This window comes from Rhopalosiphum maidis, chromosome 3, assembly GCF_003676215.2.
Source record: "Rhopalosiphum maidis isolate BTI-1 chromosome 3, ASM367621v3, whole genome shotgun sequence".
Taxonomy (NCBI): Eukaryota; Metazoa; Arthropoda; class Insecta; order Hemiptera; family Aphididae; genus Rhopalosiphum; species Rhopalosiphum maidis.
Genome location: NC_040879.1, coordinates 26,880,927 through 26,908,179, shown reverse-complemented (window position 1 = coordinate 26,908,179; position 27,253 = coordinate 26,880,927). Strand labels below are relative to the sequence as shown.

At 23.5% G+C, this 27,253-nt stretch overlaps 2 protein-coding genes across 7 annotated transcripts in view; one reads left to right on the top strand and one right to left on the bottom strand.

The window, feature by feature from the left end:
- The window catches only part of LOC113558829 (piezo-type mechanosensitive ion channel component-like), a 37,608-nt gene extending 19,283 nt beyond the window's left edge, over positions 1-18,325 (bottom strand). For 2 of the 6 annotated variants that reach the window (XM_026964391.1, XM_026964395.1), the window contains exons 1-8: positions 18,098-18,325; positions 17,664-17,732; positions 7,404-7,499; positions 7,220-7,342; positions 6,859-7,107; positions 6,541-6,787; positions 5,436-5,592; positions 2,687-2,815 (exon numbers count right to left, since the gene is read on the bottom strand). In XM_026964391.1, coding sequence (XP_026820192.1) covers positions 2,687-2,815; positions 5,436-5,592; positions 6,541-6,787; positions 6,859-7,107; positions 7,220-7,342; positions 7,404-7,499; positions 17,664-17,727 — 1,065 coding nt within the window. In that variant the 5' untranslated portion in view covers positions 17,728-17,732; positions 18,098-18,325. Of the gene's footprint in view, positions 1-1,976; positions 1,995-2,076; positions 2,134-2,686; positions 2,816-3,567; positions 3,644-5,435; positions 5,593-6,540; positions 6,788-6,858; positions 7,108-7,219; positions 7,343-7,403; positions 7,500-17,663; positions 17,733-18,097 lie in introns of those variants that run through there. The other 4 variants (XM_026964393.1, XM_026964394.1, XM_026964396.1 and 1 more) reach the window with 4 other exon arrangements.
- A 291-nt stretch (positions 18,326-18,616) lies between these two features.
- Positions 18,617-23,270, top strand: LOC113558830 (DTW domain-containing protein 1). The gene is made up of 5 exons (XM_026964398.1): positions 18,617-18,927; positions 18,994-19,134; positions 21,534-21,598; positions 22,744-22,865; positions 22,948-23,270. Exons 1-5 carry the CDS (start codon positions 18,766-18,768, stop codon positions 23,202-23,204), a joined length of 747 nt encoding a protein of 248 aa, XP_026820199.1. The 5' UTR covers positions 18,617-18,765; the 3' UTR covers positions 23,205-23,270.
- Positions 23,271-27,253: the final 3,983 nt, after the last annotated feature.

The window sequence follows — 27,253 nt, the reverse complement described above, 5'->3', positions numbered from 1 at the left end:
GAAAAGCAGTTTAAGATGTTTGTGGGAATGAAAGGTAGTTCCTTAAATTTTAAGATACACCATGTTTTTTTCACTTTATAAATATTTAAACTATAATACAGTATTTAACATATTAAATGAGCAAATTCTCATAATTTTATTTACCTGAATAAAATAAAAGGAACATTATTAGCCTGTTCCCTCTAAAGTCTAGATCATAATTCAACCTGCTTTATATATATATATATAATATTTATGTATTTGAGTAAATATTAAAAAAAACATAGTATAATTCCAATTGTTCATTGCATTTTTTAAATTAAGTATGTACAATTTTTATTTGAGTAAAATTAAAAAGAAATATATTAAATATACATACATTTTGTTAAGTCATTTTACAGAAATGCATATTTAAAAACTGTTAAATGCATTATATAAAGATAAGTATGACAGATCAAGGCTCGAGCTGTTATAGCAGTTAATTGACTGTTAACCGAGCGTGTTAATATGAAATATTAAGTGTATTGTTTAATATTCTAAATATCTTGAAATATGAAAATTATAATTTAGTTAACTAAGGTCCACTCAGAAGCATTTATCAAATCATTGCAATAAACATAAAATTATTATTATTTTTGATGAGAATAATGTTATAGTTGATAATTTAAAATAATAGCGATTTAAAGTTTGCATATCCATCAGTTTTTATATCTTTTTGGATAAACATTGATAATATTTTATAAAATGGAATTGATTGTATAATATTTTTTGAATAGATATTAAACAAAATTTATCTTTTAATTATAATGATAAACTGTAGTCGTTATTTTGATTCATTGTTTAGTAGCCAGTAGGCATATTATAATAATATCAGGGTTAGTATGTTTATGACTTTAACATATTTTTTTTCTTTTTGTGGTGCATATTGCAAATCAAATTATAAATATGTTAGGTATGACATAGAAACAATTAAATTGAATTTAAATTTACATATTTTTGAACTATTATTTTTACTTTTGTTTTTTATATTATCTATAGGTCTGTATTGTAAATTTAATATATATATATATTTTATAATTCAAAGAATATATTTCTTATTTTGATTTATTGTGTATAGGATCATTTAAGCTACATGATATAATGAGAATCAAGGACTTATTAGCAGATTAAATAGATATGCTTTTACAACGAATTCATTTCTATAGTCCCCTTAAAATAAAATTTTAAAATTTTATTTAAATATGTAGTTAGTGTACAAAATATTATAATTTGTATATATAAATTGTTGAGATTATCTTTGAATTGATTTAAAATAATAAAATTCTGTCAAAGTAGATTTCATCATTGTTAATAAATAATAAGTAATTCACTGTAATGGATGTGCTAAATTTAAATTAAATATATCCTAATACTATAAAGTAAGAAGTCCATTAATCTGCCCAAACAGAATTTAAAAATGTAAATTTAGGAAGCCATAAAAATTTAACCTTTTTTCATACATACACAAAAACAATTTCCATAGGTCATACATAGATATTGTTGGCGTAGCAACTCATGTAAACATGGAATTATGAAACGTAATTTCTATTGATAATAAGTTAATAAATTAAAAATGTTGGTTATATTTTGAATGAATAATACATTTTTTTTTTTTATGAATTTTATCACATTGGATTCTTTTAAGAATATACTTTGATATTTTTTTTGGACATATTTACATGCATACTTCTTTTAAGAGTTTTTAAGGTCATAAACATCCTAACCTTAATAATAATATTACTATTTTTTAAATTATACATTATAAGTGCGTTATTTATAATTGATATACAAACCATTACACGAAATATATGCTAAATGTGTATGTGAATTTTATAAAGCAAAAACACATTTTATACATATTTTTTTTAATCAATGTAAATTATCCCCGGGTTAGTTAACTCTTACTTGAATGATAAGGTACCGAATGTTTTCTCATAATCTATAATATGTTCTTTTACCTCATTTAGCTGTACATCCTGTTAATTGTATTCAGGTTATAATAATAATAATAATAATAATAATAAATGATTATAAAACACATTGCTATTATGTACATACAGGCGTATTTTCTGTCGGTTGAGTATTGGCCACGGAATGTTCTGTAGAAGCGTGCATCTATAATATAAATTAATCAGTGCAATAAAAATAATATAAATGTATAATTTTAACAGATGCATACAAAACAAAATGTTTAATTTTATGGAGATCTAAAGAATTGAAAACAATCATAAAGCAACAAAACACATAAAAAGCTTTTAACAAACCGTTAAGAGAAATCGTCAAACATAAATTAATATTTTATGTGTTGTAGGTACCTAATAGGTCTACTTATAACTTTTTTATATTATGTTATTTTAATGTTTCCCTTATATTATAATAAAGCTGCCATTTTATTTTATCTTAACTGTGTAAAAAAATGTATATATAATATATGTACAGTGCAAATAATAAAAACCTTTTATTTTAAAATAGAGAACTTATTCAAATTATGTAACTTAATCAGTTATCATACAATCAATAATTACATGTAATTAAATATTGTTTGAAAACATAAAATATTATACAGTTGGCATATAAAATGTTATGAACATTAAAATTTGTGAATAAATCAGCAGTGCACTTTTTACACAAAACACATTTGAAATGTGGATAAATAACATTAACATACGCAAACTTTGCGAGTGGCAGCACGCCATCGATTTGTTTTATTTCGAAAGAAATAGCTATTGGGACCTTTTTGAGATAAACGAACTGTTACTTGCCGAGTCATTCCTAATGGTTCCTTTGTTTCTAAATCCTGTAATTTTTTAATAATTTATACAAAAATGTTCTACGATTATGTAGTTCTATTTTTATTAATTGCACTAAAGACTTTACAATATATTTTGTATTCCAATAGATTAAAAGTTATAACCAATAACTATGTAGATATTGTACAATGTATATATTATACACCTTGTGTAAGTACCTATTTTCAGATCCAACATCACAACAATTTGTATTAGAACTAAATCATCTCAATATTTTTAGTTAATAATGGCAATGCATTTAAAAAACTAGAATTTGAGCTTAATATAAATTCTAAGCAATTTAATTTTTATAAATAGCTCCCATATGTTGTTTAGGTTTTGTAAAAACGTTCAAACATCAACACTACTACGCGCCAATTTCCAATACATGCATGGGATGTTTCAACAACCTGTTCCCAAAAGTTTGCTTACAATTTGATACCTACATAAATAATTATTTATAAAATGTTATACAAAATACTGCATAATTTATATTAAGGTAAAGATATTAATAAATTATTTTATATTTAGATTCATAATTTAAGTTTTTATAATATTCATCTACTAACAATTAAAGGATTATCTACACATTCAATTAAATTATAATATATAAAAACATGTTTACTATTTTTATAATATAACACTATAGCCAAACATAAAATAAATATAAAAATAATTACAAAATCGACATAGGCAAATAAAAAAAGTAAGGGAAAATTAATATTATTCGAGACATAGGAAATTACATATAATATCATACCTTTTAAACATTTTCCTTTATGAACGCAATCGTTCACATCAAAATGCATTAAAGATGTTAGATCATGAACTGTAAACTAATTTATAAGAGCATTTTTTTAAGTATTTATAAAATTAATTCATATGATTTGTAAGCATCTAGTAAACCATGATTATAATTATTATTAATTTAATTTTTAATTACCATTTTATATATTTATATATAAAATATTATTTATTTTATTTTATTAGTTATAAAACTATAGGATACTTTAAATGTATAGCTTAAAACAACAGATAAAAGAGAAAATAATTAATAGTATACTGTGCTCAAGATTATTTTAATAAATAAAAATAATTAAAAATAAATTTAATCTAAAGCACAATTTGCAGATTTATTGATTTTATTTACTCATTAAATATATTTAGTAGTATACTATACTTAATATTCTAACTAATTTAATTAATTAAATAAATTCACCAATCATAAAGTTATTAAATATAAGTTTATATATTTAATTTATGCTTTTATCTACATTTAACAATGTATTGTTGTGAAGAACTCAATAAATTAATTTCTTGCCTGTTTTTAATAACAATTTATTAAATTGTTTTTAATTGTCTATACAACTTAATTATTAATTTAATATCCAAACATAATTTTACAACATAAAAATAGATCAAAATATAATAGTTATAATTTTAATAAGAATTGTTTTGGTTAATAAATAAACTGCTAGTTATATTATGTAACATAGATTTTCTTCTTTTGAATAAACACAATTAAAACTATATTATAGTGTACCTAGTTCTATATTATACAATGGCTATAAGAACATCATGCCATTAAGACTTAGAGGTTCCCAACCTTTTTTGACTCATGATACCCTAAGTTATTTTTTAAAAATCCAGGAGGCATCCTATGGCCTATACTCAATACTGAATACACAATAGTAATATATTGTGTATTGGAGTATTGAAATTTTGTAACTTTGGTTTTATTTAGCTACTAAGTAGATTAAAACTATAGTCAGTTTTATTACTCATATTGCTATATTTTTCATGAAAAAAATATATTTAAAATAATTTTACAGCACTCGAATTAGAAAGCTCTGCATTAAATTAATAAGATTTTTGACTTAAACCAAATTTCTATGAATTTAATATAATATTGTCCGTTGTTTAGAACATGAATTATTTTTATCTAATTGTTTTGTAATAATTAAAATTTAGTATGTTTTCATATTTTTGTTGTAATTCATTAAAATTTTAAATAATATATTATTGAGCAATTCAGAATTATAAAAAATATGTTAATAATTTCTGATAAAATACATACAACAAAATATATTATTGTTATTCCTATAAACCATATATCAGAAGTGGCAAACCTGCGGTACACATACAAAGGTTCACGTTAATCAAATTTTAACAACACAAAAACAAAAATGAATTATTCAAAATCAATAAATTTTATCAAATCAGAATAGAAGAATAATACATTGATGGACAACGCTAATGCTGATAGTGTTTTTAAACAAACAAAAAACACACATGTTAAAATTGATTTTTTTAAAAACTTCACAACCTTAGGAAAAAATATTTAAAGATCATACAATCTTTTGGAAAATAATTGCAAAATGTTGGCACATGACTAAAAAAAGATTTGCCACTCTTACTCTATACATAATGTTTAATAAATTAGTTTGTACGAATAAGCATTGAAATAAATATTAGAAGTTGATTTGTTTATAATATTCAATTAGAATACATTTTAAATTTAAAAAAAATACATATAAATAAAATCAATATGAACAACCTTAATGTATGAAATCTAATGTTTAATATGATTACATTAAAGCATTTTGGTAAATAAAAATAATTACTTACCGGGTTGTTTAGTATAAGAAGTGATTCAAACCATAAGAGATAATGTGTAACAACCAAGATTAAAGGTAATGCATACATTGGCCATTCACAATCCATAAATTTGACTTTAACAGTATTTTTACAAGTTGTTTCTATGATAGCAATGAGACCATAGTATCTAGACAAAATTAAAATTGAATAATAAATTATATTACTTTAATTAGGAATTTTGTTTTAGAGAGAACTTCTATGTACCTATTATTTACCAAATTATTTAAATTATTATAGAAATAATTGTGTTTCATAATATTTTTTAAAAGTCCATACATATTATATAGTTTTACCATTGTACTTAACATTTAAACTTAAACATACATAAATAACATATGTTTTAATAAAAACATAATAATTATATTGAAATAATACTGAGAAAAATATGAAAATTATACACTAACAAATATGATATGTACATTATAACCTACATTAAAAGAACATCATACCCATAAGAAGTGTTGTCTTCTTTTTACGAACTTAAAATATAGTAAATTTACTTTCAGCAAAATAATTTCATGCTGTTAACTTTAATATTTGAGTCAATTTACCTATAATCAAAATAATAATCTAGGACATTAATATTTAAATGTTTAAGTTTGTTATAGTTAAGTAAAATATTTATAACTTACTTGAAAATTAAATTATCAATAAAATTCTATGAGATGCCTTAGATAGTATTATTACCTTTAAATTTGATAACAGATGAATTGACTCTAATATTAAAGCTAACAGCATAACATTTAATTTGCTGAAAGCAAATTTGCTATACTTTTTGTTTGTAAGACAAAGACAACACATGCAGGTATGACATTCTCTTAATTTTTTACAAGTGCTAACATTAGTTACATTTAAAAGATAGTTACTTTTTTACAGTGGCAATATTTTATGGTATGTGTGATTAGTCATTTTTATTTAGAAGTATCACTGTACTAACAGATTCTAGTTTTAGATATTTATTTAGAAATAGTTATTAAATAAAATTAAACCTATATATTTTACACAAGAAATATATTTAATCAATTTAATTTTTTTAAATATAAGTATAAAATATTGTAGTAAAAAAAAAAATTACCTTGCAATTGGTGATTGTGGAGGCAAAAGGATTTGAGCCCACTCCATTTGATATACAAAAAGAATAGATACATGTATACAAGCAACCAAGCAAACAAAACGAAATAAGTAGGCAAATCCACGACTTATAGGATGGTAACAAGACCACCATGTCATTATTCCCAAAAACGTTATGTAGTAAAATGCACTAATAATTGATGGTACTGCAACTCCAGCAAGACAAATAATCACCAAACAAAGATATTTTCCTATAATTAAATATTAGTTAACCATAGGTATAAACAAAATAATAAACTTAAAACTACTCAAATAATTTTACCAATAGAAATAGCAACAGAAATAGAACTTGTCTGTTGCCATGTAGTTGCTCTTGTTTCAGAATCTGTGATTTCCATAAAAGTATCTGACGCATCTTCTTCAACATTAATTTTAATTAACATGCGTTGTATAATAGTAGATGCACACACCATTATCAATTCTGGTAAGTAGAAGTACAATATTTCAATCAGTTGTAGTTTAGATAACTCAATTAATCCAATATAACGAAACATTCGTTCTACTCCACTGCCTTAAATAATAATAAATAAATAAATAAATAATTTATTTTGTATACAAATATTATAAATCGTTAAAATAATATAAACATATTATCTTGAATAAATAACAATTAATATACTCACAAGGTGGTTCTAGAATTTTTCCGTATGGATGCATCACGAGCAGAACAATTTGGAATAAAAGTTGAATTAATACCATGAGCCAACTTATCAAAGTTACAGTTTTTAAAAACATTCCAGAACTTCCTAATTAATAATATAAAATACAATTTTAAATTTCAATAATATATTTTAATTAAAAACCTACCATTTATATTTGTTGGAGTGGGTGTTTTAATTAGAGGAAGATAGAGTAGTAAAAATAGATAAATTCCGGTTAATGCATTCTGTTTTAAACAGATACCTGAAAAAGAAAAGACATTTTTGTAAAACATATCAGAGAGAAAATTTCTTAAATTCATATCAACAAGTATACAAGTAAGGTAATAAAATATTGACATATTTATCTGAATATTATATGTAGTAAAAGCTTAGTTATTTAATTTTGTTATTGGGTCAATACTGAAAATAGTTATAAATTATAACAATAATGAAATATAAATTATTTTAGTAGCAATATTCAATATTCTAAAGAACAAAATTCAGTGTATCAAATTTTCATAAATATCATACAAAAATTATGATTGAATGCATTGTTATAATTAGGGAACGGATTTTATGTAAATACATATTTTTATTGGAATGAGATATTTTAAATCTGATAAAAAATGTGTAGGATTTAGATCATTCTAATTGAAATAAACCCAAATGTATTATACATAATTTTACATATTTGGTAAATAAATACATATAAATTTTAGTAATTTTTGATATTTTCATTGATTTTTGCCGACGTTTAACATCATCTGCTTTGTCTAAAACAATGAGATATGTAATTTTTGACAGAGATATTTTAATAGGAAAAATTCAACAAGGGTCTCTGGAAATTAAATACACTTCTGATATAGTGAAAAATAATTATGCCTCTATCACATCTGTTAATGTGAAACGATCTTTTAGCTAATAAAAAAGTATTCTCCGACCAAACCGTCGTAATTTTTTATTTGCAAACTCACAACAATATGTTGTTTCTCATTGCTTTGTTCCAGGGTAATATTCATAATTTTATATACCTACATCATTTGTATTACTTTTATTTAGTATCTATAATTATAAAATATTTTTTTTTTTTTGTAATTTTCAATTTTAATACATTTTTTCAATATTTACATTTTTGGATTTTATGTATATAAATATATATGTACATATATTGATTTTTTATTACAATAATATCCATTCCCTAGTTATAATTTATATATTTAATATCAAGAATAAATAAATATATTTATATTATACATAAATTTCGAGTCAAATAATTTGATTTAACTGTGTGTCCAAATTTAATTTAGAAAAACAGTCAGTAAGTACTAATCTGATAATCAGCACTATTTTTGTTTCAAAATACTTAACTAATATTAACTTAATTACTTTCTACTATAATACCTTAATATATTGTGTTAAAGACAGTTACCAAGCTAATGTCATTTCCACAGATTTTAATGGAATAAGTCACTTTAAGATCACAAAAACTATACCATATGAGTATAGGTATAGACCAGCGATTCTTAACCTTTTTAGTCTTGTAATCCCCAAAAAAGGTATAAAATATGGTCAATTACTTCACGACTCCCTTCCCTATCTATAAAAAGTATAAATTTGTATAATTTTTGACCTACGTGACCCCCAGTCAAGGCAATCACGACCCCCCCGGTTGAGAAACGCTGATATAGACAATCCTTTTTTATCATGACTTATATACTTTTTTACAAATAGAACCCAGATGTAAAATATAAAAATTATTTATATATCTTTTGGAGACTGGAATACCACAAGGATCTCATCTTTCACTATACCTATTTAATATTTTTATTAATTATATTAAGTTTGTTTTCAAATTTTCTAGAATATTCTTTTTTGCAAATGAAAATTTAAATGCTTTAAAAATGAAATCGGCTTAACTATTTCAAAATGTAAATTTATAACTTTTCATAGTAGGTAGGTACTAAGAAAACCTAATACAGTAGATGCGCTTATAAGACTCACGGATGTAAGGTTCAGTCGCTTATTAGACTCAAAATCGTCTGGAACCGACCCCGGACGTAACAAAATACATTAAAAAAAAATTGGTTATAAGACTCAACACTTCGGTTATAAGACTCAAATTTTATAAAATAAATAGAATATAAACTTTTTTAATTATAATTTAGAAATAAATTGGTATTGAAAATTAAATAATATTTATGTTGATTATTTCTAGTTTCTGTTGGTACCTTATAACGTATAATAATTTTTATCTCAGATAAAAGTTCACATTTATCGCAACGATTATCATTATTATATTTTTGGAATATTAGAACAAAATAAAAAACAAACTAAAATTACAAATTTTTTTCAAAAATAATTTTTCAAAATAAATAATAATACATTATACATACATCCTTTATAATTTTTATATTTTTATATGTAATATTTACCTATTGTAATTTTAATTTTTTTTATCAGGATTATTGAATTTATTCAATAATAAGTATGTAATATGTAATATGTATTAAAGTATTCAAATTAAAGCAAAACATGTAGTAAAATAAAATTTATAAATACGTAATTAATTTTTTTTTCCACTTTGTGCTGATCCCAAAGCGAGTCTTATAAGCGGCGTCAACTGTATTTCCATATTTTATTTCTAATTAAAAACTGTCGACTGTTTCAAATATTGAAGAATTGGGTATTACATTGGACTGAAAATTAATTTTCAATATTTATATTTTAAATATAATTAATAAAACTTTGAAGCAATTAGGCTTAATAAGATACCAGAGTAACAGTTTTACTAACCCTACTAAGTTAAAATCTTTATATTTCTCACTAAATAGGTTATGCCTAGAAAAAATGTTGACCCTTTGGTCTATGTACTAAATAGGTCAAACAAATAAAATAGAGGCTATTAAATATAGATTATTTTGATTGTAGTATTTTTAGAGAACCACATTCATAAAATATACTATTTTTAAACCACTTAAATTTAGACTTGTTAAAAATGCGTAGGAAAAACTTGATTGTAAATAATTTTAATTGTAATTGTAATAATTGTAAATAAAAAAACGATTCAGAGACGAAGGTCTGTCAGCATATATCAGCAAGTTATTTATTTTACTTATAAAATTACAGTAGATGGATATAAATTTTTCCAGAGATATTTCTGTTATTAAATTATTAGTATTTATTTTGTATTATTATAATAATATAATATATTTATAACATATTATATATTATATCAACTTATAAAACTCAAAATTTAAAATCATTGAACAGTAAAAAAAAGGTTTATAGTATAAATAGATAATATCTTAAATAAATTTAAAATGTCATATGCGTTTAGTAAAATTCATAGTAATAATATAGTATACAAAAAATTTTTAATTTCCTCGAATGTTTTTAAATTATAACAAAACAATTAACATCATTATTTATTGCTTAAATGAGTAATTTTGATCAAATTTGAACTACCTAGAAATGTTAATAAAAAAATATGTCTTTATATATTTTTAGATTTTATGGTTAGAACATTTATTATATTTTCAAGACTTAGGTATAAAAAGAAAAGTTTTTATGGATTTCTAACTAAAAATAGTTTAAAACTTTTTGCGATCTTGACAAATTTTGTGAACATATTTACTTTAAATGCATGAAAAAAATTATATCATTATACTTTAAAATATATAAAATCAGCTTATGTGGGAAAGCTTATTATGTATTAAATTTTTAAAAATTTTGAACAGCTGAATAATTTGTTATCGCCATTAAGAGGATGCTAACCTGCATGTATTATCTTTGTCTTAATAACGTACATTATAGCAAATTTACGTTCAGCAGAATACATTTTGTGATGTACTGATGTTAGCTTTAACTTTCAATATTTGAGTAAATTTACCTATTATCAAATTTAAAGTTAAGAATATTATCTAGGCATTAGGCAATGTCATATGATAATATCAATAAAATTTTTTAGATAATATTCTTACCTTTAAATTTTATAATAGGTAAATTTACTCTAATATTAAAGCTAACATCACAAAATAAGTTCTGCTGGACCCAAATTTGCTATGATGTACGTTAGTAAAACAGAGACAATATATGTGGATATGGTGTTCTCTAAGTAGAAAAAATAAATAATAAATTGAATATTTGATATACTTATAAATAATTCAAAAATAATTAAAAGTATACCTAGATAAATGTATTATATAATTGAAATTATAATATAGATGTTAGATGAAAATTGAATGTATCTACTGTAATTAATTTATTATTTTTTTTTCTTGAAACAACAAAATATCAAACATTTTTTGATCAAAAATAATCATGTTGTAGATGAATTCCAATGTCGTAAAATTTGAACTTCAAACTGTCTTAAAAAAATAACTTTAATTTCCTGTAGAATTTTTTTTTTTAACATATTATGGTACAAACGTAAAAAGAACTTTATATTATATTTTTAAATCTTAAATACATATAAAAAACAAATTAGTACGAGTATCTACCTGTCATTGTATTAAAATTTTCAATTTAAATAATAATAATAAATACCTATTGTTTTGATATTTTTTAATTGGGAAATGAACTATTTAAGTCTTAAGGAACCTTATTAGTTATAAGAAACCTTGCAAGTATTACATTTTAAATTATTTTTGCTTATTCATACACTTGTTATGTACATTTATAAAAAAAAATAAAAAATTTCAAATATCTATAAATATTTTAAAATATTATATACAATATATAAATGATTATTTAAAATTATAATAAAAATACTTGTTTATACTACATTTCAAGTTTCTGTAGTTATTTGTTTTGAGATAATAATAAAATAACGAATTCAATGCAATCAAAAACGTGTAGGAGAACGGAATAATAAAATCGATAAAAATACAATATTCATCATTTCATCAGCAATCAGCATGCAATATTATTTTCATATTGATGATTTGAGTATTTATAAATGAGCTCATCTGCATCAGATAACAGGTTTTAACCTATGGTATGGTATTGCTGTATATGCATGTGGTGTGAGTGGTCGGGTATGATTATGCAACACTGCTGCTGTAGCCACCAGAGCAATACTATAAAACTATAAATATACGAATACCTATAATTTTTTTTTTCAAAAATATGTTTCAAGAAAATTAATTATTTTGGGTACACTAATAGTACAATAACCAAATTTCGTCTCCATAAAAAGTTACCGAGTAAACGTATACATATTATTCAACATAGGAACACAGATAATATGTTTACCTATAATTTGTCGTAATTTTTGGGATAATTACAACCCAAATGAGAACTATTCTCCTAAGAAATATTTAGCAAAAACAGGTGTGTAGAGTCTTCTTGATGTAAAACTTACCATTTTTTACTTAACTTTTTTTTCTTCAGTTAATATGAAAAATACAAGTAGACCTTAATTTTAACCTATCTAAAGTTCAAACTAGATCCAATTTTTATTATAAATCAGCATCAAAGTTGATAATTGAAACATTTTGATTATGGTGTAGACGATAAATAAAAAGAAAAAAATTATTGCAAAATCAACAAATTTGTTATTCTGATCAAGCAGACATATACAGAAATAATTTTCCAAAACTATTACTTTTGATGTGTATTCAAACTAATTAGTATAGCACTAATCCATGAAAATGTTTTAAAAGTAGAATTATTAATTTCCATCAAATATTTATATAGCTATTGACATTATAAGGTTTAGACCAAGAAGCTGGTACATAGTTAAATAAGGTGAAACTCTAATAAGGTACCTAACCGAGAACACATTTACATATTCAATTAGTGAATTTAAGTTCTTACTTCTAAGACTTAATAATCTAAGTTCAAGATTTAACTTTAACAAGGAAAACAAATTTATTTATGATCTTAAATTAATTTACTCATATGTTTTCATTAAATACTTAAAATCATTGTGTGTTTTATATAATAACGACATACTGTAGATAGTTTTTTGGTAAAAATATCCTAAAATTAGTGTAAATATTTTGAAAATTCTACAACACAAAGAAAATAATAATAAATACAGTACATCTTGATTATATTTTTATAATTAAAATATTGAGTTATAAAAATAGTAAAATAGGAAAAACAACATAACACTGTCAATATTAAAACAAAAACCATAAATACTAATAATTATAGTAAAAAGGCCATCATAAAATAATGTAAATACATAATGTTTAATATTATTTTATATCATATAAAAACACTCTGGATAGTTATATGTTACTAATTTCAAGTATTATATCATAATATGTATATTGTTTATTATCTATACTTAAATAGTTGTAGTACAATTTCAAAGACTAATGATTTAGGGTTTTTTATAACAATTACTGTTTTAAATACATAAAATAACTATTATAAGTGTCTTAGTATTCTAAGAAGTTTATTAACTCAAAATTGTATTGTTCTAACATATTCATGGTAAATGACTATCATATAATTTATATATTTGAATTCTAGTTTATCAATTATCAAGAAAACAAATAAAAGTTAAAAAAAATATGTGAACTCTTAAAATATCTTAATTTATACAAAAAATAAAAAATAAAATGTAGAGTATTGAATAAAAGTATTGGGTATTTATGAAATGTACATTACATATAAATGTAATACTTATATCATATCAAATACATCATAATCCACTGGTAATTTTTTAATTTTTCTACTAAGGTTCAAAGTTAACAAATTATAATTGCTTATTAAATTAATAATAAAATTATAAATCAAGTTGCTTATTATATAAAAAAATTAATTAAATAAGATTTTATATGTTATATGAATATATTAAGGGCCTTTACAAAATATTTGCTACAAAAGTAGATATAAAAATAAAATTTTAGTTCTGATTACTTAAAAACTAAAAGCTACTAATGTAATATTCAATAATGTAGTGTGAAATAAGTAAGTATACCGGAAAACTTTTAATTAAATCTATTAATATTAAAAATAATTAAACTCCACCATTTAAACTAACTTAAATAAGATTTATAGTAAGAGTAAAAATAACTTATTCATTTATATAATTCATGATACTAATTAAAAATGTATTACGTGTAGACCTCAAATGTTTATTGACAAAGATAAGATTGTCAGAATTTTTTCATTGCATACAAAACATGGTACCTATTTATCATTATTTATGTTTTATTAGGTGTTATTAATTACTATTTTGTTGTTTAAATTACCATTAATGATATATTATGAATCATATAATTTTGTTGTTCCATTAAATGAATGCCAAATAATTATTCAAGTATAGTTATAAGTACTGTCATAGAGAGGTAGAGTTATAACTAGAAATATAAAAAAAATCCTGATAAAATATAATTTGTAAATTATGTTAAGTATTTAATATTACCTATGCATAATAATTTTAAAATACAGAATACTTAAATTAAACAATAATTATATATTTATCTATTGGCTATAATGAATGATGCATTGAAATTTGGTAATGTTGTAACATTCAGATTCTTAATATGTTGATGTTTAAATTAAGTGATACCACTTAAAATTATTGATTATGTTATCTTATTGTTACATAAAAATGACAATAATATCTAATATTTATTCAATTAGATACCTATTCTAATATGGTGATAATTTGTATAATAGTAATATGAACTAAATTATACATTTAGTTAAGTAAATATTTATAACAGCGAAAAAGTAAAATAAAAAACTGATGATTAGAGGTTGCATTTTTATGATTTTAAATATTTGTTTGTAAAATATCAGTGTATGCAATTAAACTGAAGTAAGATATAATATTATTTATAATTCGTGCAAAACAGAATTCATAAAACAATTTTATTTTACATATAAATCATATTATATGGGTTAGAGCAGCGGTTCCCAACCTTTTTAGTTTCGCGGACCACTAATTTTGTAAAAAAATATTTGAGGCACACCCATAGCATACCTATATAGGTTTTCATAAAATTATAATATATATAGACCATATAACTATATAAGATAAAACTGCATTTAAACGTTCGAAATTGTATCGTTAATTGTACATTTATTGTACACTATAGTTAAAATTGATTAAATATTATTATGATCAGAAATATAACAAAAAATATATAATAATATCATTTTAAATATATATAATATTTAATATTATACCCATGGCTCGCGGCTCAGTACCATGATGCTTACGGCCCATAGGTTGGGAACCACTGGGTTAGAAAATATTTGAGAATAAAAAACAATATTTTTATTTTTGTTAATATTTTTCTAAAGAAAATAATTACTTAATTATATTACATATTATTTTTATACACCAATCATGCACCAATTAATTGTTGTTATAAATAAAATAAAATAAAATAAATTTAAACTGATTAATTTAAATAATTTTTTCTTTTTTACAAAATATTTTGCAGTTTTAATGACATAAAACATCATATACCTGATATTTCAAAAGAATATTAGGAGTATATATATATTAAAAGATTTTAAGAGTACAGTAAAATCTCCTTATAACAGACCCTCTATAAGGTCGAAATCTCCTTAAAACGGAAAACAACAACAGTACTGCATAGTCTAAATCCCTTTTATTTTAGTCTTTCTATAACGGAAACTCCTTTATAACAGAAAAATCAGTTAGTACAGAGCTATTCCGTTATAAGGAGGTTTTACTGTATATAAATCTGATCTCAACTGATGATTTAAGGATTACTCCTTAACTAGTAATATAAAACACGTCTTAACCAAATATAATTTGCAAATAATATGGAACTAGATGTTAGAATGCATTAAATGTATACAATAATTAATAACAGTAAATCCTGTCTATCAAGGACACTCAAGGGACCATCAATATTGTCTGTTATAAACAGTTTTGACCCTAGATTACACGCATTAAAAATATTCACGAGATTCTATGCATACGGTCTTTTTGATAGTGTATTGAAATATATCAATTGAAATAATCATTATTTTATTGCTCTTAAATAAATAAAAATTGTCAAATGCTTTTATTGATACTTAATATAAACAAATTAAACACTCATATAGTTATTACATATAAGGTTATATCACAGTATACCACGCACACAGTCTTTTAGACAGTTATTTTTAATAGATAATGAACTTTGAAATCTTCTATATTACAGACATCAAATTGTATACAATTGTGAGTTGTATCTAATTTTAGGTGATCACCTAATTAAAAGGTACCTAGGTCGGGTTAGATAAATATTTCAGATTTTTGAAGCAATGAACACAATTCTAAAAGCCCGGTCTTTTTGACTGTGAAGCGTATGCTCTAAGGTTAGTTCTAAAATGTATGTGTAGATATGTAATAAAAATATTGAATTTAAATTTATAAAAATCACATATAATATGTACACGTATATAAAAAAAAAAATCATAAATTATTTTTTTAAGACGTCTTAAGTTCAGTTTTTATAGATAGTAACATTTATTTATGGTTAAAATAAGGTAGATAGAACGTAATATGTTATCTATACATAGAAGTTGAAATATATTCAAATGTACACATAGGCAGAACTAGACTGGGCCACCCATAAGAGTCATTTTGCACCTATCATATCCAACGGAAAAGGTGGAGGGCAATAGGGAACACCAATGTTTTTTTTTATTACAATACAAATGTATAACATATTTAATTTATTTTATTACATTTAAAATAATATGTTCTTAGAAAATGTATACATTAACACGGAGCCAATTATCCTGGGCCATGGCCCAGTTGGCCCAGGCTGTAGTTCCGCCCATAAATATACAAATTTTTATAAAGACCTTATAATTTTACAGTTAAAAAAAAAGTACAATAAGCCAAGTTTCACTGTATTATTAAATTATTTTAAATTTTTCACTTTAAGTGAAAGGTTTATGAGACTAATGTTCTAAATTGAGGTGGTTCTAATTATAAATCTAATCTCTAGAAAAAATTATTGGTTTCTCATAATTCAAAAATAGATAGTCCCTAAAAAATAATTTATTATGATTCTAACCATAAGTAAGTAAGTACAAATATGTACATCAACTAAGCTATATACAGTATGCATACTATGATTAATACTACCTACTAATACTATAAATACATATTATTATCATTATATAGTGTTATGCATATAACATTTATAAACCAAGTATAAAATAAAATATGTTAGTTTATTAGTCTTAAAGTTTCTTTACAAGATCATGTCATGCCTAATTATATTAAATACGTTTGAGTATTTTTAGTTTAATAGTAATTAAAAATATTCATTACAAAAACTATTACAAATAAATTTAATTTTAAATTTTAAAAACGCCATTTAAATTTTACAACATCTATTAAAAGTTTAAAAAAAGGCAAAAATAACCTAAAACTATTTAAAACTACAAATAATACATGGGTATAAATTTAACTGAATATTATATTACTCACATATTAGTAAACTCAATGGCAGTATTATATGGAAGAGCAGTAAAGATATGATGAATTTCTTCATCGTCCCTGTAAAATCATAAATTTTAGACATATAAGGACAATTGAACACTCAGGAGACAAAAAACAAACTAAAAATATATTTAAATATTAAAGTTATGCTGAGCAATTATGTTTTTGGAATCCAGCCAAATGCTATAAATTAATGATGAAAAAAATGTAATCCACAAAATAGTTCACAATGAAAAAATTGTTCAATGGCCGTGTAAAATATAAAATAAATACATAAAATAGAGTTGAGTAATTTTTTTTTTTTTGATTTTACCAATTTCTCTGGTATTTATGGTATAATGTAACTATTACAAATCTACTTATTTATCGAAAATGAATCAAAACGCGAAATTTCACTTGTTATATAATTAATATTTACATACCTGCTGGAGTTAAAAAACAATTTTTATTCAATTGAACGTGATTAATTCAAATAATATATTAAACCCAAACGTCCATCATCGTTCATTGTCAGTTTAATTACCACGAAAGCTAACGGAGCAAAATATTATACTAAGGTATGGATTTTTAATTATATAAAGTTCAAACCGCAGTCAGGGAACTCGTTTGTTATCAACGTTGTTATTGACGTTTTGGACAGACGTGCCCAAAGTGCTGTTTGCCGCCCGGCTGCTAAAAACTTACAACGCCCGTAATTAATTTGTTCGTAGTCGAAAAAAATACTCGGAATATCATTTTTTTAATGCAATTCATTCTGAAATGTATACGGTAAGAAAACAATTTGCAAAAACAACAAACGTATACAGTTTGTGAATAAATTCGATTTTAAAATTGGTTCAAATTGCAATTTGGAATTTTGTAACATCATAATATAGATAATTTGTTATCACAGCCAGTATACTTTTGATAAGGTCACATAATAATAATAATATTGTTTATTATGTAATTTTTCATTTCGTTTCAACTGTTGTATATGCCTAATATTTTGATAACAAGAATAATTTATGTGATGCACGATTAAAATGTTCAAATCGGTACCTATCTAATTACACATAAACCGCTAATTATTTAATATTATAATATCGCGAAGATGAACCCGTTCGAAGGCCTGGAGATATCCAATGACTGGCAAGCGTTGTTCAACATAAACGAACGGCAACCGTGTCGCAAGTGTTCGAAGTCTAGGAAGTATTTTTGCTACACATGTTACACTTTAAATGCTGATGTAGAAAATAAAATCCCAATGCTTGAGGTAGCTTTTGAACATTGCCATAATGTGCGAATTGTAATATTTATTCCGGAATTTTTTTTTTTATAGTTACCGTTTAAAATTGACATCATAAAGCACAGTCGAGAGATAGCGGGCAAAAGCACTGCGATACATGCTGCTCTTTTAGCACCAAACGATGTCACTATTTATATTTACCCTGACATGCCCAGGTACACCGAAAACGACAAAGTAATTTTCATCAACATTTAATCATTTATTGTATAGCATAATTTGTATTCAATGTTTTATCATCTGGTATCTATGTACTGTATGGAAACTAAAAACGGTACTGGTTTGTTATAGCCCTATCATCCATATAACAATAAATACATTGTACAAATAAAAAATAGTTAGTTTATTTATTGATACTAATCTAATAATTTGATGATATATATATTGATAAAATATAATACTTAGAATAATGATACTTTTAAAACAATGATAAATTAAAAAATGTATAAAAATGTTTATAATGTTAAAAATGATGGTTTCTGTGATTCCAAAATTCTGCTATATCTTTTAAGATTGTGTCAAACAGATCACTATTGTTTAGTTTTGATCGCCACTGTAAATTATTAGATTAAGAGGATGTTATACCCGCTTGTGTTGTCTTTGTCTTACTAATATAGATCATAGCAAATTTTCGTTCAGCAGAACTCATTTTATGTTAGCTTTAATATTAAAATTAATTTACCTATTATAAAATTTAAAGGTAATAATGTTATCTAGAGCATCTCATAGGCTTTTATTGGTATTTAAATTTTTAAGCCAGTTACAAGCATTTTAAAGTTTTAATATTTTGCTTAACCATAACTCACCTAAAAATTAAGATGTCAATAAAATCCTATGAGATGCCTCAGATAATATTCTTACCTTTAAATTTGATAATAGATAAATTAATCTAGTATTAAAGCTAACATCATAAAATGTGATCTGCTGAATGAAAATTTGCTATGATCTACATTAGTAATACAGAGATAACCCATGTGGGTATAACGCGTCCTCTTAATATCAATAAATAAACTCATTATTTTATATTTATACAATGTATTTATTGCTATATGGATGCCGCACGGGACTATAACAAACCAGTACCCTAAAAACATTAATAATTGCATCTAATTTTCTTGTTGTGACAGTATTGGTTTACAATTTTTAATGCATTAATTATTGACTTATACATTCATTGTTATGGAACTTATTTGATCTATATAAATAACTTGAATATAATATAAATTATATTTAAACATCTTAGTGGGACAGCAGGTTTTCAAAGTGTTCATCCTTTTAATAGGTTTAATTTGTATGTGTAACTTATTGTCAAAGTTTTATAATTATAATTGTTTATATATAATAATGTACAAGTACCTAAGTGTATCTGATTTTACTGATTTCAATTTTTTTAGAAATTAATATAAAAATATTATTTGGAATATTTTAAATACAGTGAATTTTCTAAATACCATACACTCTTTTGGTCTACCAGAATTGGTTTTGCTAATTAAAGAGGAGAATTTCAATAAAAAATAAGCACTATAAAAATATATTGAAAAAATGATACACTTATAAATATTTATATTATTTGTAATTATGAACTTTGATTAACTGTCAGTCTTGGTACCAAAGCTTTGGCGGATTATCAAAAAGATAGTTAAGCAAGCAACAAGCATTTTTTTAAACATAAATACACATTTATAATTTTTCAATAATTATGACAATATTTGCACATAAAGAGGCAATTAACACTCACGCATACAAACACTCGTGTGATAACTGACTTTTCAATACAAAGATACGTCCTCTATTACAAAATACTTTTTTTTATGTCACCCATTAAATATATGTATAGTAGTGTCTCGGTAAACTAAAAGGGATTGGGTAAAAGGGTCGTTCGTATTACTTTGGGCTGTTACAAATTTAAATATTTTCTTATTAATTTGTGTATAAACTATTTAAGTACAATAAATAAAATATTAACTTACATTTTATCATTAAAATTAATTTTATTATTTTAAATTATATCTAAGTACAATAATAGAATAGTGGTGATGTACATTCGAAACCCTTTGAATTAGCCTATATTCGGATTACCACAAGATTACTTTATGTACATACCTATCGCTTATCTAGTAGATATTATCAAAAAAGTTTTTGATAAATTTGCTCATATATAAGGCGATAACATTTTACTGTAATACACAATTAGTTCGCCGCCTGGCGGTTAACTAAGAAAGACTGATAATCGGGTGATGGATAATCAAGGTTCTACTGTGTATTATTATTCAAAACAAAACCAGTTGCCAAATAAGACGACCATTTCATACTACAGATAATATAAACTTTATTCGTAAAATAATGTGTAACATGCACATTATAATAAAATAAACTTGGACAATTTTTACTATAAAAATTGTAGTATAAAATCTAAGTAAAAGTGTCCGTTATTTAGAGGTTTTCCTATAAATATTAAATGAAAATATTTCTGTTCCTAAAAAAGTGTCTGTTAAATGAGAGTTTACTATATTTACAAAAACATGTATAAAAAGATTTTAATAATTCTGTCATTTGTTTTTTTATTATTGTTTCAGGTAATCCTTATTTATCCAGGAAAATCTGCAGTAACCTTACAAGACTACTATTCTTCAAAAAAAAAGTATTTAAATTTTACATTTTGATATTGTCATACACTATTTGTTTTGAATATTATGTTTACCATGTTTAATTACAGGAACATAAATTATTAAATTATTATTAAAATATACATATAATGACCCTTATAACTTTACACATTTTTCTAATAGATGAAAAATGTATAATCGGCTTAGTTTGTTGGTATTGTTGTTAATTACAGCATTGAAGTAATTCCATTATATATACTAGCAATCATTGCGAAAATATATTTCAAACATGTAAAATAAAATATCAAACAAAATTAATAGATTTAAACTAAAATAAAGTAAAAACATACAACATTTTTTTGAAAAATCTTTCTGAAAACCCGTGTACAAATATATATTTTAATTGTATTTTTTTAAATTTATGACCAAAACATAACACCTGTAACACAATACATCAGCAAACAAGCTTCAGTTCTCTGGAATATTCCTCTTATTCTATACAAATGTAAAAGGTTTACCTTTTTTATTATTATTTAAATTTAATAATCTTTACACTAAATACAATAAGAAAAATATTAATTGTATATATTTACATTTTACATGATGGGAAATTATTCATTAATAGCATTTCAGTGATGGATTATTGTTGGTTTTAGATTATCTCTAAGAGAATATATTTTGAGTTGGGTTATTATTGATAGTTTTGGAAGACATTGATGAAATTTGTGGAATTCTGTTGTTATCTGTTTATTTGTCTACCGTATTTATTATAGAAAATTTATTAAGAATGTAAGATGATTAATTAGGTTTGCCATATTAAAGAAGTGTTGTGGGTTAATGTAGGATGGCACATTATTTGTATGACCTAGTAGTAAAGTACAAAAACATTTAAATTGCAAAATACAATATATTATGACATAAGTAGTTTTGTATAACAATAAAAATAATACAATGAAACTTATAATTAACAGTCACCGAAGGGACTATAAATAATGACCACTATTTACAAGTGGCCGTCCTATAGAGGTGACAATACATGGTATAACACTTCATGGGACCAAACAACCTAACTGTTACATAGATGTGACCGTTAATGAAAGTTTTACTGTACAAATAATAATTATTTTTAGTAATATTCTTAAGTTAAATTAATACTTAATTATTCATACTTTGATTACAGACAAGAAGATAGTAAAGAATATAACAAAAACAAGACTTCTAGCAAATTCATTACACATGCATTGTTTATCGATAGTACGTGGAATCAAAGTAATGGAATTCTGAAGGATCCAATAATATCAGGTTTGATACTTTAATTCTAGTTAACCTTATTCTTATTATTACGTAATAGTAATACTTACTTATTACTTCTTTTTTTTTTCAGGACTTCCATGTATAAAGCTGCAAATAAGATTATCTCAATTTTGGAGGCATCAAAAAGGCAGCCCCCGGTGGTTTTTAGCTACTATTGAAGCTATCCATCAACTGCTTGTTGAATTCACAGAAACAGATGTCGAAACAAATGAGCCGCCCAAAAATTATGATAATATGTTATTTTTCTTTAGATTTATGTATGAAAAAATACACCAGTTATATGAACATGATAAGCTAAAATCATACAGAAGACCAATGAATGTATGAAATTGATATTATAAGATAAAATGTATTTATTTGTCTGTAAAATAAATTTTTTTACCTATTTTAATATTGAAAAAGTGTTACTATAATTAGTGCATTATTAATTAAATACCCTTGTCAAATATCATTTGATTCTTTCATTAGAATTTCTAAATTATTAAAAAACTGATATAGATATGTTTGGTATGATCACTCAATATTATTAGCCCTTGAAGTATGAATACAGTCTTCAGCTATACCACTTAGCCATAACCACTTATTAGTGGTTGGTATGATGTGATTCATTTTGAAGCACTTAAGTTAAATATGTAAATAATTTCAAAGAAAACGGTTTAAAATGTATGAAAATTTATTATTTTATAAGCAATATAAGCACATAATTAGTTAATTAATCATTAATGGAATATATTGCTTGAATAGTATGTTATGCATAGAATGATAAGTTGTTAACAGATTTCAATGGTTCTGGTTGATATCTTATTATTAAGTTAAGCAAAAAAATAAGAATACATATCATTTTAATTAGAAGATAAATATTACTAGATAATTTAAATGTTAATCAATTATATGTTTTCTGTCCTTTTCTAATTAAAAAAATTAAACATCTTTGTGCAAAATTTAAAAACCTAAGTTTTCTTTTAGTTTTAATATTGTATAATTTGTAAATGATTTCTATTTATAACCTATTAGATTTGTTTAATAATCAACCATTACTTAAAAAAATATATATTTATACTAATAGAAATAATTATGATTTTTATTATTCATCAATCATATTTTTGTTTTAAACAATTACCACAGAACATGCTCTATGTTTTTACTATGTAAACTTATGAACAATGATGGATTAACAAGATAACAGCTAATTTAATTTGACAATAAAGGGTTTTATGTTAGGTATTATGTAGGTAGGTATAAGGCCTTATGTATGTGTGGGGGGGGGCAAGCGGTTCGGACCCCTCCTCCCGTTAAGTTTTTAAAAGTAGCCACATTTTACTGATAAATGTAGTTTATTGACTATAAAATGTCAGTATCTATATTAAAAAAATGTTGGACCCCAATTGTACATATTTGAAAGTATAACACTATATGTTAAAAATTTCAAATAGGTAGGTACCTAATCAAGAAAAATATTTTTAACTTACAACAAAATTACTAAAATCGTATTAATCTTTGTTAAAAAATGTAATATTGTTCAAATTTAAACTATTATTGGTATATCTACAGCAGGGGACCCTGCCACCCTATTTCGCGGATAATTAGTAATACACTGACACTGTATTAGGAAATATTCAAATATCAAATATCTATAATCAATTTTATATAATTTGTATAAAAAATTAACATTTCATTCATTTTTAAAAATAAAATAATTATAAAATGTCCGTGAAAATGAAGAATTTTGTCAAAATTTAAACTTCAAATGCTTATAAAAAAAATGTCTTTTAAATTTATTATTTTTAAATGGCTATTATACAAACGTTTTTATCGGAACATAATCCAAAATTTTAAATGCCTATAAATAGCTTAAAAAGAGTGAAAATGTTTTTAATGCTGATCACGCGTATTTATAAAGCTAATATATATAATTAGTGATATTTTCAAATTGTTTACAGTTATTATTTTTTGTTTTCAATCTAAAACTGGTTTGACGTAAAATTTTCTGATTTTTATTTTAATTTATTTTGTTTTTTTTCCGATTATATTGAAAAATACTGGAATTTTTATATTTTTGACTTTCATAATAATAACTAACTAAAACCAATTCGCTACCAAAAATTACCCTTAAGTTAAAAATCTAAGATTTTTTCTACTTTAATTGTTCGTGTACACAGTTACAGACATAAATATTAAATAACCATAGACACTATTGTGTAATTAATACGTTCTTCACTTCATTTATAATCTATAATCGAAAATTATGAAACAGAACATTAATAATGTAACTTTATTATATAAGTATATATAATCAGTATAGAAATTAAAAGCAATACTTACCTACTTTGATTAATTAACTTATTAATAAAATAAGCTGTAAATTAAAAAAAAAAAAAAATGTATTATTTTTAGCTTACTATAAAACATTCCTGAACACAAAATTTGAATTAGTACCTGATAGAATAGATACGTGTGTATTTTACCTTTAGGTAGGTACACATAAGTTTTACGCATCTGAGTTTAGTAAAATATATTTTTAATAATATATTATATAGGTAGTAGGTACCTAAAAAAATTATTAAAATCTGAAATCAAATAACTTGTTTGATTATGTGAGTGATTTATATAACATAACAGTGCACTGTTAGTGGATACCTACATCTATATGGCCATATAGGAAACTTATGTGAAAGTGACAAAATAAAACAATCTTCCAACCGGGTCGACGAACAAAGTTTATATAATATATTAATATACTTATATAGTCAATAATCAATAAATCGAATAAATAATATTGTCTTACTACAATTATCCAAGCATTTTAAGTTTATTTTTATCATTAAAAAATTACATTAATGATTAATCTGTAAATTGTAATTCGATATTATTATGAGATTTATTGTACAGATTTTGAGTGCAGTACATAGGATAAACTTTCTTTCTAATAATGATAGATGCATTGGTAGTAAAATTTTCATTATCAATAATAATTCAACATTATTGATTTGTTTATAAATGTACTTATTAGTACAGATAAATGAGAATATTTTGTATTATTCTATTATCAACTTCATTAATACTTTCTAGTATACCTATATACACTTACATAACTATGGATAGGCCATGCCCCATATGTATAGACAATGGTATTACATTAGTCATTAGTGCATATTATACAATCGTATGTACATAGGTAGTAATTAGTAGAATTATATTTTAGTATACCTACCTAGATGCCGACTAGTAACTAGATGTTGTCAATTGTTATTGTTTATTATATTTCTGGTAAGCGATTGCAAACTACAACGTTTAATAAAATCAATAATAATAGATACCTAGCGATATAAATATATAATCCGAGAATATAATATAGGTATTAGGTTGGTATGCTAAAAGTGATTTAGGTTTTTCTAAATTATGAACAACTGCTATTACAAATGTTTTCGATAAATGACGTCGTGGCCCTATTATCTGAAGATTTGGCAAGAAAGAATGAATGAATAGACTGATATAAATAATATAATTATTATTATAATTTTGTATATTTATTGATATTGTATTTTATTCAGATTTTTAATACATAATTTATTTTATTTGAAGAAACATTTAAGATTTAAAGATATTTTGAAATTTATTAATATGACTGTATAACTCCACGATGGTTATGTGTACAACCTCCCTCAACAAGTTGTATTTAAATATATTAAAACACTTATCCTCTCTCTTAAGATGATGTCAGCGCACTGTTTGTTTTCTCTCTCTAGCCCATGCGCAACATAGACAAAACGCATTTACGCAGTCTTAGTAGAACTCGCTCAAATTTGTTTCTAAAATAAATATACCTATTATAAAATTAAATTTTGATAATATTTCTGAGTACAAGACGATGAGTTTTTTAAAAAAATTTAAATTTTGAAAAGTTAAAGGTTATTTAAAATTATTGTAATTTATAGCTATTTTTTAACGATATAATTAACGTTGTATTGGGAATAATGGAAAAAACTCATCGTCTTGTACTCAGAAATATTATCAAAGCTTAATTTTATAATAGGTATATTTACTCTAGAACAAAAATTGAACGAGTTCTACTCACGCTGCGTAAATGCATTTTGTCTATGTTGCGCATGGGCTAGAGAGAGAAAACAAACAGTGCGCTGACATCCTCTTTAAACATTTGATTATGCGCCTGGTAGTTTACATTATAATAATGTACTATATCATAGGAATCTTTAAATTTATCATTATTAATTTGAGTTATGAAATATCAACTTATTTCATAGTTTAAAAAATAAGTAATTTTTGTTGTTTTTCATTAGGTACTCATTTATAATAATTATACATATTTTATTATTAATTAAAATTTATATATTTCAAATTCAAATTACTCAAAAATG

Excerpts from the sequence above, each read along its gene's own strand:
- LOC113558830 (XM_026964398.1), top strand. The coding sequence starts at position 18,766 with ATGAACCCGTTCGAAGGCCTGGAGATATCCAATGACTGGCAAGCGTTG. Across the intron at positions 18,928-18,993 it reads ATAAAATCCCAATGCTTGAG|TTACCGTTTAAAATTGACAT; the intron begins GTAGCTTTTGAA and ends TTTTTTTTATAG. Across the intron at positions 22,866-22,947 it reads GAAGGATCCAATAATATCAG|GACTTCCATGTATAAAGCTG; the intron begins GTTTGATACTTT and ends TTTTTTTTTCAG.